The sequence below is a fragment of the Equus caballus genome, chromosome 5 (genome assembly GCF_041296265.1).
Source record: "Equus caballus isolate H_3958 breed thoroughbred chromosome 5, TB-T2T, whole genome shotgun sequence".
NCBI lineage: Eukaryota > Metazoa > Chordata > Mammalia > Perissodactyla > Equidae > Equus > Equus caballus.
The window spans coordinates 43,147,527-43,165,646 of record NC_091688.1 but is presented as its reverse complement, the minus strand read 5'-3'; the positions used below and the strand labels follow the sequence as shown (position 1 = coordinate 43,165,646).

Here is an 18,120-nt window from a genome sequence, read left to right as displayed (position 1 = left end):
CATCACAAAAAAAAATGTCACTTTATTCAGGAAATGGAAGAAAAGAAACAATTGCCCAGGTGATAGAAACCCCTGCCCAGGGGACAGACAGACACAGAAGACATCAAGAGCCTCCCCTGCTGGCACCCAGGAAGAGAGCTGCTGCTCTTCCTCCTGAAGCTCTGGGATGCTGGCACAGCTGAGGATGCCCTTCCTCAGCTCCCTCCCGGAGAGGAGCAGTGTGACAGCCTCAGGAAGGAAGGCTTTTGCTGTCAGGAGTCACACAGGCATTTTACAGGCTGAAGGATGGAAAAGCCACTTCTGTATCCATGATAGGCTCAGAAGAGCAGGTGAAGGTGGAGCTGTGGAAGCAGGCGAGCCAATGGTCCTTCTCTTTTCCAGATCCTGATGCTGCTGAAGCTGTTACTTGCTCTTGGGTGGGCACTTCTGCTGGCATGGTGGAGGAGGTTGCACAGGAGGGCATTTCTGCTGGCACTGTGGGGGTGGGCACGGCTCAGGGCATTTTGGGGGTGGGCATGGCTCTGGGCACTTTGGGGGTGGGCACGGCTCTGGGCACTTAGGTGGGCACACAGGAGGGGGCTGGCAGGGCTGCTTGCACTGCTGCTGTTGAGAAGACATCTTTCTGGAGTCTTAGGAGCTGAAAGAAATTAGAGATAGTGTTCACAAGAAGGGACTCCTCCAGAGAGAGAAACCAGGGCTTATAGAATACCATGAGATGTTCCCCCTCCCATTCCCAAGATTGTGCTTTAATCTCTTAACTCACTTTTTAATAAATTTATGGCTTCTCCCTTCCTCTTTAGCAAAATGCTCCATCAGCATTGGGAAAAAAACCCTCTTTTCTCCTAGCACTTTTCTAAAAAAAATCTGTTTGAAAGAACCAAGTCATGTTATTTGTATGAAAATAACATCTTCAAGAAAGGCCATCAAGAATTCTGAAACAACCTCACAAGCAATTGTTATCATCATGATCTCTCCTGAGATCCCAGTAGGCTGACTTAGGTACAGAGCAAACAGCCATCAGGAAGAATGCAAGGCCTCACACCTACTAAGACATAAGCTTTTGAAATCCCAGCAGAAGGAAAAGGACCTCAAAAAGATAGACAAAAGTACTTTGGTCTTTCCTCTTCTTCACATCAAACCTTTCCTATGAATTTCTTGTCCATACAGGACGTCAAACTAGCTACCAAAACACAAGTCAGAACAAGATATCATAGTGCCCCAAGGCTAAGCTTCCATCACCTAAGCAGCATCAAACCCACCATAGTATCTATGGACCCACCAAACTTGCTGTCTCCAGACCAAATTCAACATCTGAGAGCACCAAAAAACAGATGAATGGAAGAAATCAGACTCACCACGTTCTCCAAAGGAGGACGGGACTCGAGTACCAGGAGGATGACAGTCGTGCAGCAGAGCACCTCTTTATAGGGCTTGGCGCTCCCCCCTCCCATGGGGAAGTGCAGCTTCCAAAAACTGGCCTATCCAAGAATTTCCCAACCAAAATGCAAATCCATCCATAACTGGCTTGACAGGGATACTGGAAACAGGAAATATCCTGCTCCAGGATCTCCTCACTGGATTAGGTGCTCATGACTCATGAAGGTCCCACCTTAGCTCTCAGTGTCAGTGACTTATGACGGGGAGACTTTGGAGATTCTCTAACTGGTGGTCAAAGGCTTTCTTTGATTGGTGAAGATGACCCTTTCCTATCTTTCACCTTCCTTGAATCATAAAACTGCCTGCTCTGTGCCACTTTAGCTGACTGCCATTTTGCTATACTTGCTGGGTTGAAAAGAGACTGGCTACCTGATGACACCTTTCTCTTTAGCCCAAGTCCTTCTGACAATGCATTTTCCCTGGATCCATGGCTTGCTAATCTACTCTCCTTTCTTCTTCTAAAACGAACTGATGTAAGGCTGCAGATCAGCTTAATAGCCTTCCCACGATAATACTTAGAAATATTCAGTAAAATGGTGACTTCTAGGGTCCTATTTTCACTGCTTTGGTCCTTCAAATAGAGGACATAAAGCTGATTCCGGTGGCTTTTATAAATCTGTACGAACCTGGGCCACATGGAATCCACAGGACCACAACATCACCTATTGTAATTCAGATGTTCTGGTAGCTCTGTCCCTGGACCTACAACAGAAAGCAAACTCTGCTCATAATTCACCAACATGACATACTACCTGCTCCTGCACAATTTCTCCCAACTGACCTCTTTCTACTTCTTCAACTTTTGAAGATAAGTTGGGGGATTGTTCAAATTTCCTTGCTTCCTATGTCTTTGAAATCACTGGAAATTCAATCCAATAAGCAATGCCTTTCAAACAGCTAATTTTATGTGTATTTTACATTTATTATTTAAATACATTTTGTTTGACATAGAATCTATTGGTAAGTTCAAGACAAAGTTAAATCACGTTATTAATAATTCACTCACTGAAGTTAATTGCCAGTCATTTACAACTTCTTAATCATTAACAGTAATTTCATTATAATTTTTACTTATTTTTAGGATTTTCCACATTGATCACAGAAATCTATTGCCATCTCTGCTTTTTTCGTATAATTTGTCAGTGTAGTAGAAGGAAGATGTGATGGTTAATTTATGTGTCAACTTGACTGGCCATAGGGTGCCCAGGTATTTGGTCGAACATTATTCTGAGTGTTTTGTGAGAGTGTTTTGGGTGAGATTAATATTTAAGTCAGTAGACTGAGTAAAGAAGATTATCCTCTATAAAGTAGGTGAGCCTCATCCAATCATTTGAAGACCTGAATTGAACAAAAGGCTGGCCCTCCCCAGAGCAAGAGATAATTCCCTTCCTTGATAGTATTCAAACTGGAACATTGGCTCTGCAGATTTTGGACTTGCCAGCCTTCATAATCATGTGAGCTAATTCTTATATAAATCTCTCTCTCCATCCCTCCCACCCTCCCTCCTTCTCTCTCTCTCTCTCTCAGCCCTGGTGGTCTAGTGCTTAAGATTCAACACTCTCATCACTGTAGCCCAGGTTAGTTTCCTGGTCACAGAATCACACCACTCATTTGTTGGCTGTCACACTGTGGCAGCTGCATGTTGCTATGATGCTGAAAGCTAAGCCACCGGCATTTCAAATACCAGCAGGTTCACTCATGAAGGACAGCTTTCAGCGGAGCTTCCAGACTACACAGAGTAGGAAGAAAGACCTGGTCACCTACTTCCAAAAAATTGGCCATGAAAATCCTATGAATAGCAGTGAACATTGTCTGATACAATGCCAGAAGATGAGAGGATGGTGCCAAAAGACCAGGCAGGATTGTGCTCTGCTGTAGACAGGTTCACTAGGAGTCAAAATCCACTCAATGACTAACAAAAATGTACAACTGAAATCTCACAAGGTTGTAATCTATCATAACATTAATAAAAAAAAAAATCCACTCAATGACACTAACAACATATGTATATATATATCTCCTATCTCCTGTATGTTTTGTTTCTCTGGAGAACCCTGACTAATACAGAAGGAGAGACCTGAAAAAGAACGGAGTATGTCTGGTCCCATTTCTATCTTTGACAAGCCATGTGACTATGGGCAGGTCACTTCTCCTGTCTGGCTTTGAATCTTTCCCTACACATAGGGGCAAATAATACCTGCCTCTTGGGGTGGGGGCTAATGGCATTGGGCCTTATCTTGACTCTGTTCAAGCCTGAAATTCTCTCCTCCTCCTCTTTCTTTCCTCCCATAGAACCACAAATTTGACCTATATTCCCTGCTTCTTTGAAGCTGTCTTCTCCACCCCGTTCCTAAAGGCACCTCTCTCCCAGGACAGATTTCAGAGTGGGATCCAGTCTCCTCAGCACTTTTCCTCCTTGCTGCCCTCAAAGATGTACACTTGAGCTCTTTTATGCTTAAAACATGTGCTCTTAGTCACCACTTTAAGAAAATGGAAAGAAGTGCACCAAAGTCAGAAGCATTTATTCAAAATCTGTTTATTGAACCACATCTGTGTGGTTCCCTCTGATATTTCTCTTCAAGGAAGACACCCTCCCAGGCAAGGCTACTCATGTTGTCAGAGGCTACTTGGTCACACCTGCCTTAAATGCCAGCATGACTGAAGTGTTGAAGCTCCTCCATCTACATTTTAACCTTAATTTCCCCAGGCAATTAGTTCCCCAGAATATTAGCAAGTAAACACTCTTCCCCACCCTTTACTCAGCAGTCCTGGGACTACCTGAAATACACACGAATCTTACCATACACAAACACTAAACTCCAGAAAAAAGTAAATAACAGCTAGAGCTGCTGTGGAGTTGATAGAATGCATGAGAACATTGAAGACTCCTGGACTGCAAGAGCCTTTAGAACCCATTCACCTCCCCGTGATCACTCTGCTGTGCCCATTCCTCAAGCTGACATTGAAAAACTTGGGGCAAACTGACTTTTGTGATCATGCTACACATCTGTTCAGCACCTGAAACTCCACTGCACATGCAACTTTCCTCCTGCTTGCCACTCCCACCCCACCAAGCCTACTGCCACTCTGGGTGTTCCTTCAATAGGTAATGGCTTACTTTTTCTACTGGCTCAGGCTCAGGTATCATGCACCAAAATGCTGGAAATTAACTGGAAACCCTTGATCTCTAGTGAACCACCTCTCAACTTCCCAGTTGCCAATAGATGGTAGTCCCATTTCCCTGGCACATACACTGAAACATTTCTTTCTTTCCACCTGTTTACAGGCCTATAAGTACAGCTTTTCCTACCAGGCAACACAGCAAGGCAAACACATCACCCAGTGTGTAGTGGTTGTCTCAGCAACACCGAAGGACCACCATTGTCCTCTCTAGCTGTACCCAGTGCCTTCTTCCCTCCCCTGACAGGTCCCCTGACTCTCCACCCTATACTCCAACTATCAGTATCTACCTCTGTCCCTTGACTATGTCCTACAGCTTCAAGTGACATACTATACTCCAACATCCTCCTGAATCCTGAATCCATTGAATGATTGACAGCCAAACAATGCTCCATGAGAGAAAACTGGGAATTGGTTCTCACTGAACTTTACTTCCCACTTTCCAGGGTCTGTTAAGACTCCCTGACTGACAAAACATTTTTAAAATCATAACTGTGAAAGTCATGGTCTACTTCACCAAATGGTCTCATTTAGCTTTTTCTAATAGCCTTTTTATCCATCAAATCCACACAATTCTTTCCTGGCAGTGCCTACCACGATACGTGGTCTGGACTCATGGGGTTTACACTTTCTATAGCATTAAAACATGATAAATTCAAGTCTTCGGCTATTTACCTACCACTCAAAGGCCTTGCGTCCCACGGTCCATTCATTACACCACCCCATGGCTGCCCACCACTCACTGAGAGCCCCAGAGGCACTGTGGGAAATGGCCCCTGTGTTCCATTCCTCCCAGGGTGCCCTTCCCAAGGAGATGAAAACCTTGTTAGTCACTCAGTACCAGCCAAACTGGAGATCTCTATACAAAGAAGCAGTTACACAAGTCATCTTAGAACCTGGAGTGAGACGCCCAAGGAAGAGGAAACTGGGAAAAATCCCTTTGCTTTATTTAGGTCTGACTGAGCTTGGAATCAAAAGTGCAAGATTGAGGCCTTCTTTATGCCACTTGGATCCTCTGAAGGGGGAAGCAGCCTGGAGAGATAGGTGATTGAGATATCTCTGAAAAGATGGAAGAATTCCCTTAAGGTTTGGGATAGCCTCCGCCTGAGCTGGAAGATCGTCACGTGGCTGCACCTATAGTGAAGTTTCCTTCTAGGTGGAGTTTCAGAGAAATAGGATAGCTAGGTACATAGACATACATGTAGATAGACATCATGTTAATTCTAGGATTAACTTTGGAAATCATCAAATCAAAAATCTTTCATATAAGAAATGAAGAAATTAGGTCATGGAGATATTGAGTGATTTGACAAAGATCGTAGAGCTGGTTAAGGTCAGAATAAAGCTAACAACCAGATCTCCTCGTTTCCATCTCATGTTCCTTCTGCAATACCAAGAGACTTTGTTTCACTTGGATTTGAGGCCAAAGCCCAGCTGTCCAGAAACAACAACGAACAGTCTTCAAGTAAGGTCACAGATCCAAGAATTTGAGCTAAGCCTTGGGACAAAGTGTGAGTAACACTTCTGGAAACCCCAGACTTATGATATTCTATTACCACCTGGCTCCCCTTCAGGGCCAGTGGTGTGGACAATGAGATGGGAGAGAGAACTTTATAAAACATCCTGAGAGTGAGTAGATGGAGGTTGTCCTGCAGAGAGGGAGAAATTAATAGAAGAAGATGGATACCGTAAAAGGAAGCCAGAAACAAAAAATAAGAAGTCTAAGATAAGAATAGGAATCCGGAATCAGAAGTATGTTTTGAACAAACATCTGCTCTAAAATACTTCCTGAGGAATCATCTTCCCTCCTTTTCTTGAACTCTGCCAGCAATAGGAGGTGCAGTACATTGTAGGCAACCAGTCTTAGTAAAATGGAATTACTCAAAAATGATCTCCTTTATTGGACTAAAATGTGCTTCCCAATAACTTCTGTTCCTTAATGAGACTTCTGCTCTGGAATGCAGAATAATTCTACTTTCTCTCTGTTGTTTACATATAATTCTCATATCGGCTCAAATTTTTTGTTCCCCAAGTTAAGCATCCTCTTTTTGCTCTCTCAATCCTAGGAGTAGCACACACACACTGGAAGCTCTAGTCAGTGTTGGCTGAAAAAGCAGCACAATTCCTAGACCTTTTCCCTTCTAGTCCCAAGGACAACTCTTGGCCTGGGGATCAATGTTCTCATGAGAGTGAGGAGACAGATCAGAGCACCAGTATTCTGATGGATCTGACATAATCAGAAAAAGGGAACACTTCCAACTCAAAGCTACACAAGGAACCACAACTGAGCAGCTTAAAGAACATCCTTTCTCCAGATAGCCCCACAGGTGATTCCCGAGGTGCTGGGGGTTATCATCTTCCAGAGAAACCTGGTCAATGGGTAATAGTTAAGGGCACTGGCTCTGGGGTCAGGGAGTATAAACCTGGTTCCCCCAGTTACTAGTTTTTACACTTTAGGTAAGTCATCTAACCTTTCTGCACCTTCTCTACATATAAAATGGAGGCAATAATTGTTCCATCTCATAGGATTGTGATAAGGATTAACAAAGAAAATCGTTGACATACTTAGCATAGCACTAGCTATATAAACACTCACTAAATGTTAGAAATTATTTTTTTATCATTAAATGAAACTAGGAAAATCTGAGTCATAGAATAGGATGATGGAAGCTATAGGTAAAAGGGATTTTCTCTACTCTAGAGGTTAGAATTCTTTATGGCAATTGCTCTACTATTTTAAACTTTATGGATGCCAAATCTGAAAATATTTCTCTCCTGTTTATCCAGTGTTTCCTTAAACCTGGGAAGGATGTCCTCTCTGCAGCAGCAACAGTGCTAAGCCCCACCCCAAGGCAGTGAGCCCTGAGCCCTGCTCTTACCATGGCCAGCGGAAGTACTGCCTATGTTGAGTGCCCCCATGTCAGCAGGAATACCTCTGTATTCCTCTGTGACAGCCTCTGGCACCGACCTCTTTTCTCAACCTGAATAGAGATTCTCTCCCCAGTTCCCAACAGACACTGCTTCCATCAACGCCACGGGGCCCCAGAAGGGGCCACTGGTTATCAAACATAAGGAAATACAATATTCAAATCTGAGTGGAGCCCTCAGGTCATCTCCCAGAAGACAGGAGGGATTGGACAGAAGTGACCCGTTTAAGACCAGACACGCCTGTCCTGCTGCTGCTATCATCTGCTCAGGAAAGAATAAGCCTAGGTCCGCCACTGCCACCTCGACCACCATCTCCTCTTCCTCGCCACTTCTACAAATTTCTCCCTCTAAAAGCTGGAGAAGGTTACCAAGGAGGACAGAAGTTTTCGTCTTCTCTATTTTGCAAAAGCTCCAGTTCTCGAGGAACAAACTAAGGAGGGTTGACAAAGGGTCTTTTTTTGATGAGCTTAGAACTATCTAGACTTTAGGGATACCTTTTCTCCAAACAAACAGATCCTCAGGGAGACTGCAATAGCTCTCCTGGCTGACTTGGCCTGGGGAACTTCAAGACTGACAGGACCAGGGATTCTCACCTATAAAAAAAGGAAGTTTATTTCAAAATTGGGGAGATGTGATTTCTGAATATTTTTACCTCTTGTATTTCACAGGTTTACTTAGATCCAAGAAAGACATCCTTTCAACAGCAGTGACAAAACAAGGTCCCCTTTCAGTCATTTCCCCAGATCCCTGAGCCTGGTAGACCCAAGGGCCCTAAACTCTGCCCCGATCTCATAGCCAGGTGACGTACACCCCATATCAGGAGGACTACCTATCTTAGCAGAAGTGATATCCTCAGAATTAATTACAAAGCAAACCAAATCATAGTTTATAATTTTTCTTGGGAGTATCTCCCATAAGAAATAAAAATAACATACTTTCAAGATCTTCCCTCATGGCCAGACACAGCTGCCTTTATCTTATCATCTTCTGTGGTCAACACAGTCAGTTCTTCTAGCTGCTGGATGGGGAAAATCTTCAGGAGAGAGGTTTAATTCTTTCCTTTAGATCTCATCCCATTTGAACAAAAGTGCCCCAAGATATGGACAACTCAATAAAAGGCTGTGCATATTAGGTCCCTTCCCCACCTTCATAGAGAGCTAAATCTATCCTTTGCATACTCCCCATCACCTCAACCAGCTGTCCAGAGACCCCAGAGCTGGCTCCTCTCTGCTTTCTCCAATAAAACATGGTTCCCTGAGAGGCCCAGCCTCCTGTTCACTTGGCATCCATTCTCAGCACATTCTCTTGTGGGAGAGTGGAATTTAAGACTAGGAAGGGGAGACCCTAATGGAAAGAGGAGGGAGTGCCCAGAGAAGGAAGAGAGGTGAAGAAGTGACAGAGGGAAGACCATAGGAGACTCTGGAGACCCAGACTGTTAAAAAAAAAGGAGAAGGAGCAGAAGAAGGAGGAGGAGGAGGAGGAGATGTGGAGATAGAGTGGAGACCTTGATGGCAGCACTTCTGCTGACTGCGAGATGCAGCAGGACTCACGTTTTGAGTGGACAGATTCCAGGATGTGGGGACTCTGTACTGCTGCTGCTCCAACTGAAGCGGCCTTCCCCAGGATTAAGAAACCTGCCAGAAATGGGAGAGCCTCTTTTTTTTCAGTTAGTACTTTTCTCATTTAAGCTTGAATGTAAGGGCACTTCATCCTCTCATCTCCTTTTTCAGCCTCAGGGACCAAAACTTCTATCACCACCATCAGCCACTAAGAGCTATCACAAGCTGGGAATAACACCAATAAAATAACTATCATTTTTTGAGCACTTCCTGTGAGCCACATCTTTACTTGTGTTAGATAATTGAATCCTCACGATCACCCATGACTGACCTTTTAAATTATTTATGGCTCAGTATTAAGTAATATGAGACAAACTGTACATTTAGAAAAGATAGACTCAAGATATGAATTAGATTACTTTACTGGGAGCATATTGCCTTTCTAATAAATGCGATTATCTCTGAGATTAGGTAACTTGCCTCAGGTTAGTCTGTCTGATTCCAACCCTGTCTACTGTCTGTGTAGGAGAGGAGAAAGGCCAACAGATTGGGTCATATGTGGAAATACAGAGGCAACAGAATTGCTTAACCTGGAGAAGAGAAGATTTTGATGGGAAAGAGAGCAGAGATCGATGCCTATAGGTCCTGCAGGAGTATGCACAAGTTCTTTATTTACGAGCTACCAGTGGTAGATGGAGGGACAGCAAGCACAAGTTATAGGAGGCAGATTCCACCTTGGTATAAGACAGGCATTTCCTATAAGCAGATCTTCTCCCATTGGGGTGGCTTTCTTGAAAAGCAGTTACCTCCTTAGAGATGTTGTAGCAGAGCTACCAGTCCTGAGTCTGGGACTCTCCAGTGGGCTCCTTGCCTGGGGTGGAGGTGGCTGGACTGAAGTCTCCCCTTAGCTTCCAGAATTATTTCTTTCTTTTTTTTTTTTTTTTAAAGATTTTTTTATTTTTTTCCTTTTTCTCCCCAAAGCCCCCCAGTACATAGTTGTATATTCTTCGTTGTGGGTCCTTCCAGTTGTGGCACGTGGGACGCTGCCTCAGCGTGGTCTGATGAGCAGTGCCATGTCCGCGCCCAGGATTCGAACCAACGAAACACTGGGCCGCCTGCAGCGGAGCGCGCGAACTTAACCACTCGGCCACGGGGCCAGCCCCTTCCAGAATTATTTCTACCTTGGATCTTCCCCACCAGGGCCTCTCTCCTATGTGTTCACGACTTTCTCAGGAAATTTCAGAGATCTTTCCTCACCTCGAAAATATGAGGCAGGAAAGATTCACTCAGTAGTTCAGAGGCATGCACACTTTTTATTTTGCTGTTTTTGGATTTTTGCAGATGAGCTCAGAAATTCTATGTGATAATCTAGTGAAATAGTTTCTTTGGAATATTATAGAGATATACATTTCTCTTATTTGTTGATAAATGTTTGTCATAACCCCTAGGTAGGCCAAGTACGAACAGAAGCTTTGATCAGACCTACTTTTCCTATTCAGCCATACTTCCAAGGATCCCAGTTTCATGATGTCATTTTAATGAAATTTAAAGATCAGCTTAATACTGTGTAATTAATAAAGTACTGTTTTATATCAGCTGGGGATATTAACTACAAGCAACAGAAGCCCACTTTGGCTGACTAAGCAGAAAAAAAGCTTATTGAAAAGCTGTTGGGTGGATTACAGAACTGCTGGGAGGGCTGAAGAACCAGGCTTGAGACTAAGTATCGAGGAACAATGCCCAAAACCACACCACAGAACTGGCCTGGTGAAGAAGGTGCTGCCACTGCCACGCCACCAATGCAACATCTGTGCCAGGAACACACCCTTGCATTCTTGGCCAATGGAAAAGAGAGCCACCACCCTTGCCAGTAAAATGTATTCTACAAAGAATGCTCTCTTCTGGAGCAAGTTCTAATTGATAGAGCCCAGGTCACATGGTTGTGCCCCGGCTGCAAAGGAGACTCTGAGACTTATTTTCTGGGCTCTACTTTGGGCAGAAGGCACGCATAAGTCTATAATAGCCCATACATAGTGAAGGTGTTAAAAGCGTATTGGAACTTAAGGAAAAAGATTACCTATATTTGCCACAGCACAAATTAGAATTGGATTTACGTCCAGGCAAGCTGAGATAACATCTGGCAATGTCAGTCAAATACATGAAACATCTGTCAGGGGGTCCAGTTTTGCTAGCTGGAAATTGCCTGAATGTTCCTTTTTTTTTTTTTCAGTGGAACACTGAATTTCTCAGGCAGGCTGCAACTGAGTAAGGTAGACCTAACTGAATTTATTAGTTGTGCTATAATTTTGACTGCGGGGATGTTATTATGGGTACCAGACCCAGGGAATTATTAGATTGCTCAGAGCTAATACTGTGAGCTTAACAGTTCCACCTAATTATTGCCTCTATTTCTCCCATTTACCTTTCTCCATCTCACTCATGCTACCTTCACCCAAGTACCACCAGTTCTCACCTGGCCTAATTGTAAGAGCCTCTTAACTGGGCTTCTTCAACATCTGAGGCCCCATAAGCCATTCATCATGCCTCAGCCAGAAGGCTCTTTCAAAATGCAAGTGGGATTGTGTTATTTCTCTGCTTGATATCTTTCCAAGGCCTCCCGCTGTTCTGAGAGAAATACCTGACCTCCTCAGCATTGGCCTGTAAGACTTGGATTGTTAGGCTGTCCCAATGTATCCAGCCCCATGCAGACTCCTCTCCCCTGGCTTCTAGTCACACCAGCCTCTCTGTGCCTTGTGAGTGCCAGCTTCCTTCCCTCTGATCCTCCACACACGCTGGTCTCTCAGCCAGCAGCTATCTTTCCCTGGCTGACTTTCATGCCTTGTCCAGGGTTCAGGCTAACTCTCATTGCTTCTTCCCGATGAGGTTACTTCTTCCTGTTTTATGCTCTTTTTAACTTGAATCACTCCTTCATACCACACATAATCATGGTAATTAAATAATTATTGATGTAACCACTTGCTTTATCTCTGTTGTCCTTGCTGGATTTAAGTTCCATGTATTACTCACTGTTGTATGCCCAGCACCTAACCGTTCCCGGGACATAGGAGGAACTCAATAAATATTTGTGGAATGACTCTTACAATCTGGTCAACTTCTCTTTCCTCTGGAAACCAAGGTTTGGCCATGCATGACAAGAGAGCTGATAGTGCCACAGAAAGAACAGGGCACTCTCAACCAGGTTACTGGGTCCCAATATTCACTGTGTGACCCTAGACACATTATTTTACATTTCTAGACCTTGATTCAGCCATTGGAACACAGAACATACAAACTTAAAATCTTGCTTGAACTCCCTCTGTACTCTATTGGCTTATCACCCACACATACGTTTACCCCTCCATCCATGTCTTCTTGTCAGTCTCAGTTACCTCCAGCCCCACACCTTGCCCCTAGAATCACCCCATCTGTCGTTCTGTCCAAGCTGTCCTCAGAAGATCCCAATGGCAAGAAGAGGATGGGCTTGGGACCTTTTATCCTAGACTCAACTGGTCTGGAGCAAGTATCAAGTCTTTCCCCAACAATTCTGATTCACATCAGTTCCTGAAAACTAACTCCTGCCTTTCAAAGAAAACTCCACTATGGCAAATATACAGGTACTAACATTTTTCTCTCACCTGGAAGAATAGCCACAGAGGAGAAAGATGTCTGTATGGGTATGAGAAAGATTACTTTTTCTAGCACCTCTGGAGCTTTCAGAGAAGGTATTTATTGAGGGACAAGAAGAAAGCAGACTTAGATTTTATGTAGCAGTTCTTGTAGCTGCGGTGAGTAAAAATGAAAAAGTAAAGTAATAGTACATCATTTCATTAAAGTTCATGCAGATAATATGATTCAAGTATGCAGACTTCTGGTAGAATAACTTTACCTCAACAAAGAACTTAGAGAACAAGAGAAATGGATAGACACCATGATCTTAACATAACAGGTAGCCCCTGTAACATCCGAGCACAGGAGGATATAAAAGATTTCCAGTATCCCTTTCTAGTAAATCACCTATCAAAGGTATCCACTTTTCAGATTCCTAAAACCATGTTAGTTTTGCTTATTCTAGAACTTCACACAAATGGAATCATGCAGAACATACTCTGCTGTGTTTAACTTCTTTGGCTAAATAAATTTTTGATATTCATCATGTTATTGCTTTTGTCAGTAGCTTGTTTAGGTTTTTTATTGCTATTCCAGTGTGTGAATTATCCACAATTTGTTCATCCTTTCTGTGTTGATGGACATCTGGGGTGTTTCAATTTGGGGCTACCTGAACATTGTTACAATGAATATTTATGCATGAGTGTTTTGTAAACATATGTTTTATTTCTCTTAAATAAATATATGAGTAGAGCTTCTTGGTCACAGCACAGATGTATGTTTAACTGTATAAGAAACTGCCAAATTGTTTTCTAAATTGGTTATGCCATTTTGCACTCCCACCAGCATTGTGTGAGAGTTCCAAACGTTCTACATCCTTGTCACACTTCTTGAGTCATTTATTATCATCTTAGCCATTTTTGCAGATCTGAAATGGTATCTCATGGGGCTTCTTAACTTCATTTTCCTGAGTTGTAATATTGTTTAGTATTTTTTCATATACTTTTCAGTCATTTATACATTTTACTTGACCATAAATGTGGGATCTATTTCTGAATTCTTTATACTGTTCCATTAATCTATGTGTATATCCATATAACAAAACCACACTTTTTTTTTCAGATTATGTGTAGTTTAACTGTTTTATTGAGATCCTATTGGCTTACAACATTGTATAAATTTCAGGTGTGCATTATTATATTTCAGTTTCTGTATAGACTGCATCATGTTCACCACCAATAGTCTAGTTTTATCTGTCACCATACACATGTGCCCCTTTACCCGTCTCTCCACCCCCTTCCCTCTCTCAAACACCAATCTGTTCTCTTTATCTATGTATTTGTTTGGCAAACCACACATTCTTGATTGATGAACCTTCATAGTACGTCTTAAATCAGATAATGTGAGGCCCACAGCTTTGTTCTTTTCCAAGATTGTTTGGACTACTCTAAATTCTTTACATTTATGTAAAAATTTTAAATTTGGGCTGTTAATTTCTCCAAAAAAGCCAGCTGGGATTTTTATTGAGATTTCAAGGAATCAATAGATCAATATAAGAGGACTGATATCTTTTAAATAACGTGTTTTCTAATATGTGAACACTGTATATCTCTTCATTTATTTATATCTTCTTTTGTTTTTCTCTAGATTGTTTTATAGTTTCCAGCATAAAAGTCTTGCACATTTTTGTTAATTATGCTGCTAATACTTTATTATTTTTACGCTGTTATGATTTTATTTTTATTTCATTTCCAATTGTTTAGTGATGGTATACAGAAATGTAATTGATTTCTACATAGTGACCTTGTATTCTGAGGCATTGCTGAAGTCACTTAGTTCCAGCGTATATTTTTGCAGATTCCTCAGGAATTTCTACATAGGCAATTATATCATCTGTGAATAAAGACATCTGTGCTTCCTCTTTTCCAATTCATGCCTTTATTTCTTTTTCTTGCCTTATTGCAGTGACTGGAACTTCCAGTAAATGTTGAATAGAAGTAGTGAGTTGGGATATATTTGCCTTGTTCCAGACATTAGGGGGAAAATATTTCACAGTTAATATAACATTAGTTGTAGGTTTTTCATAGATGACCTTCATTGGAGAGAGAAAAATTCCACTCTATTCCTAGTTTTCAGAATTTTACCTTAAGTGAATAATGAATTTTGTCAAATGCTTTCTCTACATCTATTGAGATGATAATATAATTTTTCTCCTTTGTTCAATTAATGTTGGTGAATTACATTGACTTATTTTAGAATATTAAATAAATCTTGTATTCTTGTGATAAATCCTCGTGATATATTGCAGGACTCAGTTTACTAATATTTTGTTAAGGACTTTTGCTTCTATGTTCATGAGGGATACTGGTCTGTAATTTTCCCTTGTGTAATGTCCTCGTCAAGTTTCGAAATCAGAGCTATGCTACCTTCAAAAAGATTTGATGAGTATTCCCTCTTTCTTTGTTTTCTGAAAGAGATTATGTATGATTAATATTTTTTCTTCCTTAAGTATTTGATATAACTCACGAGTTAAGCCATTTGGGCCTGGAGATTTCTATATGGGAAGACTTTAAATTATGAGTTAAATTTCTGTAACAATTATAAAGGTTGTTTCATTCAGGGCTCAACCAGAGGAACAGCATCAGTAGGAGATATACACTAAGAGATTTATTGCAAGAACTTGGCTTACATGATTATGAGGCTGGGTAGACAAGTCCAAAATCTGTAAGGCAGGACATCAGGAAGGGCAGGCTGAAACCCTCTGGCATGGGCTGAAGCTACTGTATATACAAAGAATTTCTTCTTCAGTGAAGCGTCTGCTCTGCTCTTAAGGCCTTCCAACTGATTGAATCAGACCAACTCAGGTTTTCTATGATATTCTCTCTTACTTAAAGCCAACTGACTATGGACTTTAATCAGATCTACCTTCACAGCAGCACCTAGACTAGGTTTGAATAGCTAGGGAGTGTGGCCTAGGCAAGCTGACACATCAAAAGTTCATCACAGGGCTATCTAAGTTTTCTTTTACATGTTACTTTTTGTTAGTTGTATTTTCAAGGAATTTGTCTTTTTCATCTAAGTTGTAGATTTATTGTTATGAAGTTATTCATAATATGTGCTCATTATCCTTTTTATGTAATAATGTCATGTCTACCTTTTGTGGAATATTTTCTCTCTACTTCTTTTTTAATTGAGATATAACTGACATATAACATTATATTAGTTTCAAGTGTACAATATAATGATTCAGTATATATTGCAAAATGACCACCACAGTAAGTCTAGTTAACATCTGTCACCATACATACTTACAAAACATTTTTTTTCTTGTGATGAGAACTTTTAAGATATAGATCTTAGCAACTTTCAAATATGCAGCATTTTCAAATATGCAGTACAGTATTATTAACTGTAGTCACCATGCTGTACATTATATCCTCATGACTTATTTATTTTATAACTGGAAGTTTGTACCTTTGGAACCCCTTCACCCATTTCACTCATTCCGCACCCCTCATCTCTGGCAACCAATATGTTCTCTGTGTTTATGAGCTCAGGTTTTTTGTTTTGTTTTTCAGATTCCACATATAAGTGAAATCACGTGGTATTTGTTTTTCTCTGCCTGACTTATTTCCCTTAGCATAATGCCCTCAAAGTTCATCCATGTTGTCACAAATGGGGGGATTTCCTTCTTTTTTATGGCTGAATAATATACCACATCTTCTTTATCCATTCATCCATTGATGGACACTTAGGTTGTTTCCATATCTTGACTATTGTCAATAATACTTTCTATCCACTTTTAATATACACAACAATGTCGCCTTGTGTGTAAATGTGCTCAAGCCACAAACAATAATAATAATAATTTTAAAGTAATAAGGATAATAATTTTAAAGTAATAACAATTTTAAAGTAATAATAACTTTAAAAGCCTAGGATTTATCTCTGATTCCTCTTTTTCTTACCTCATACATAAAATTTCTCCCAAAGTCCTAAAGTTCTGTCTTAAGAATAGAACCACTTCTCACCTTCTCATCTCCAATGTTCTGACCCCAATTAGAGCCACTGTTATCCTTTGTCCGAACCACTGCAAAAGTCTCCTGTCTTGTTTCCTCTTCCAATTTTGTACCACAACAATCCCTTATCAGAGCAACTGCAGCAATAATATAAAAACATAAATAACATTGTACCTTGTCTTTATTGAAATTATTGAATATCTTCCCATTGCAACTAGAATAAAATCCAAAGTCTTTACTGTCCTACAAAACATTCCTGTGATGGTACTATTTTGCTGACCTGATCATAGGTCTCTTTGTTCACTCTATTGCAGGAAAACTAGCATTCTTTTCTTTAAAGTAACCTTTCAATTGAACTAAATTTGAAGTATAAATTGAGAACACAACTGAATACAGCTCAATAAAGTTTCACTAGCTTAACAACCATGTAACCAATACACAGATGAAGAAAGAGCATGTTACCAGCATCCCAGTAGTCCACCTAGTGGACAGGCCCTCAAACATCACCATTATCCTGACATCTAACACCATAGGTTTGCTTTTCTTGTTCTTGAAATTTATATAAAGGGAATTATACAGTAGGAATTCTTTGTTGCCTGGATTTTTTTCCCCCAAAATTGTGTTTGTGAGATTCATTCCTTTTCTAGCATGTAGCTGTAGTTTGTCTCTTTGCAGTATAGTCTTTCTTTGTGGGAATATACCATTCTTTCATTACATTTTCCATTAACAAGGAATCCCTTCTAAAATTTGGGATATAGGATATGCCAAATTACTTGGGGATTTAGACCCTTTGTTCTACCCACACCATCAAGACTTTCTCAGTACCGTAAGAAATCCTGAGCTACCAGCTGGGAAGAAGAGGTGCCCAGGACTCTGAGCGCATTGGCCTGTATGCAGAAAAGGAGCCCCAAGGATGAAAGGACAAATAAGGAGGGTCAGTGACCAAGGGGGAGGTTCACATTTTATTCCTTGGAAATAGAGGATACAATATAAGGTCCTTGTATATCAATTGGTTCTAAAGAAGGGGAGAAGAGAGTGGATGATAGTTGGGAGCAGGATGATATGAAGCTGGTAGAGGAGGGTTAAGTCAACCTCCAGAGTTCAGGACAATCTCTAGAAGGAGAAAGAATGCCTGGTATAGGAGAGTCCCCTTCCACATAAAGTCCCAGTTGGCAGACCTGTAGTACGCTGATCAACTGTCTGCCATATTGCACTGTCCCTTCACTCTGCATATTCACATCTGTCTCCTACTAGACTATGAACATTTCTTGGGCCTGGGTGGGGTCTTATTCATTATTCTTTCCTCCCCTACTCACAGACCTGGCCCCTAGTAGGTACTCAATGGTCTTTGGGTAAATGATCTTAATTTTATTTGACCCCAAACATCAGTG

The 18,120-nt window shown here is 41.2% G+C and overlaps 1 protein-coding gene across 2 annotated transcripts in view; it reads right to left on the bottom strand.

Annotated features, from left to right (window-relative positions):
• Nucleotides 1-251: 251 nt before the first annotated feature.
• Nucleotides 252-18,120, bottom strand: part of LOC102148193 (small proline-rich protein 2E) — a 92,596-nt gene continuing 74,727 nt past the window's right edge. The window contains exons 1-2 of one of the 2 annotated variants that reach the window (XM_014739959.3): nucleotides 1,356-1,415; nucleotides 252-637 (exon numbers count right to left, since the gene is read on the bottom strand). In XM_014739959.3, coding sequence (XP_014595445.2) covers nucleotides 403-618 — 216 coding nt within the window. In that variant the 5' untranslated portion in view covers nucleotides 619-637; nucleotides 1,356-1,415 and the 3' untranslated portion in view covers nucleotides 252-402. Of the gene's footprint in view, nucleotides 638-1,355; nucleotides 1,416-18,120 lie in introns of those variants that run through there. The other variant, XM_070268226.1, reaches the window with a different exon arrangement.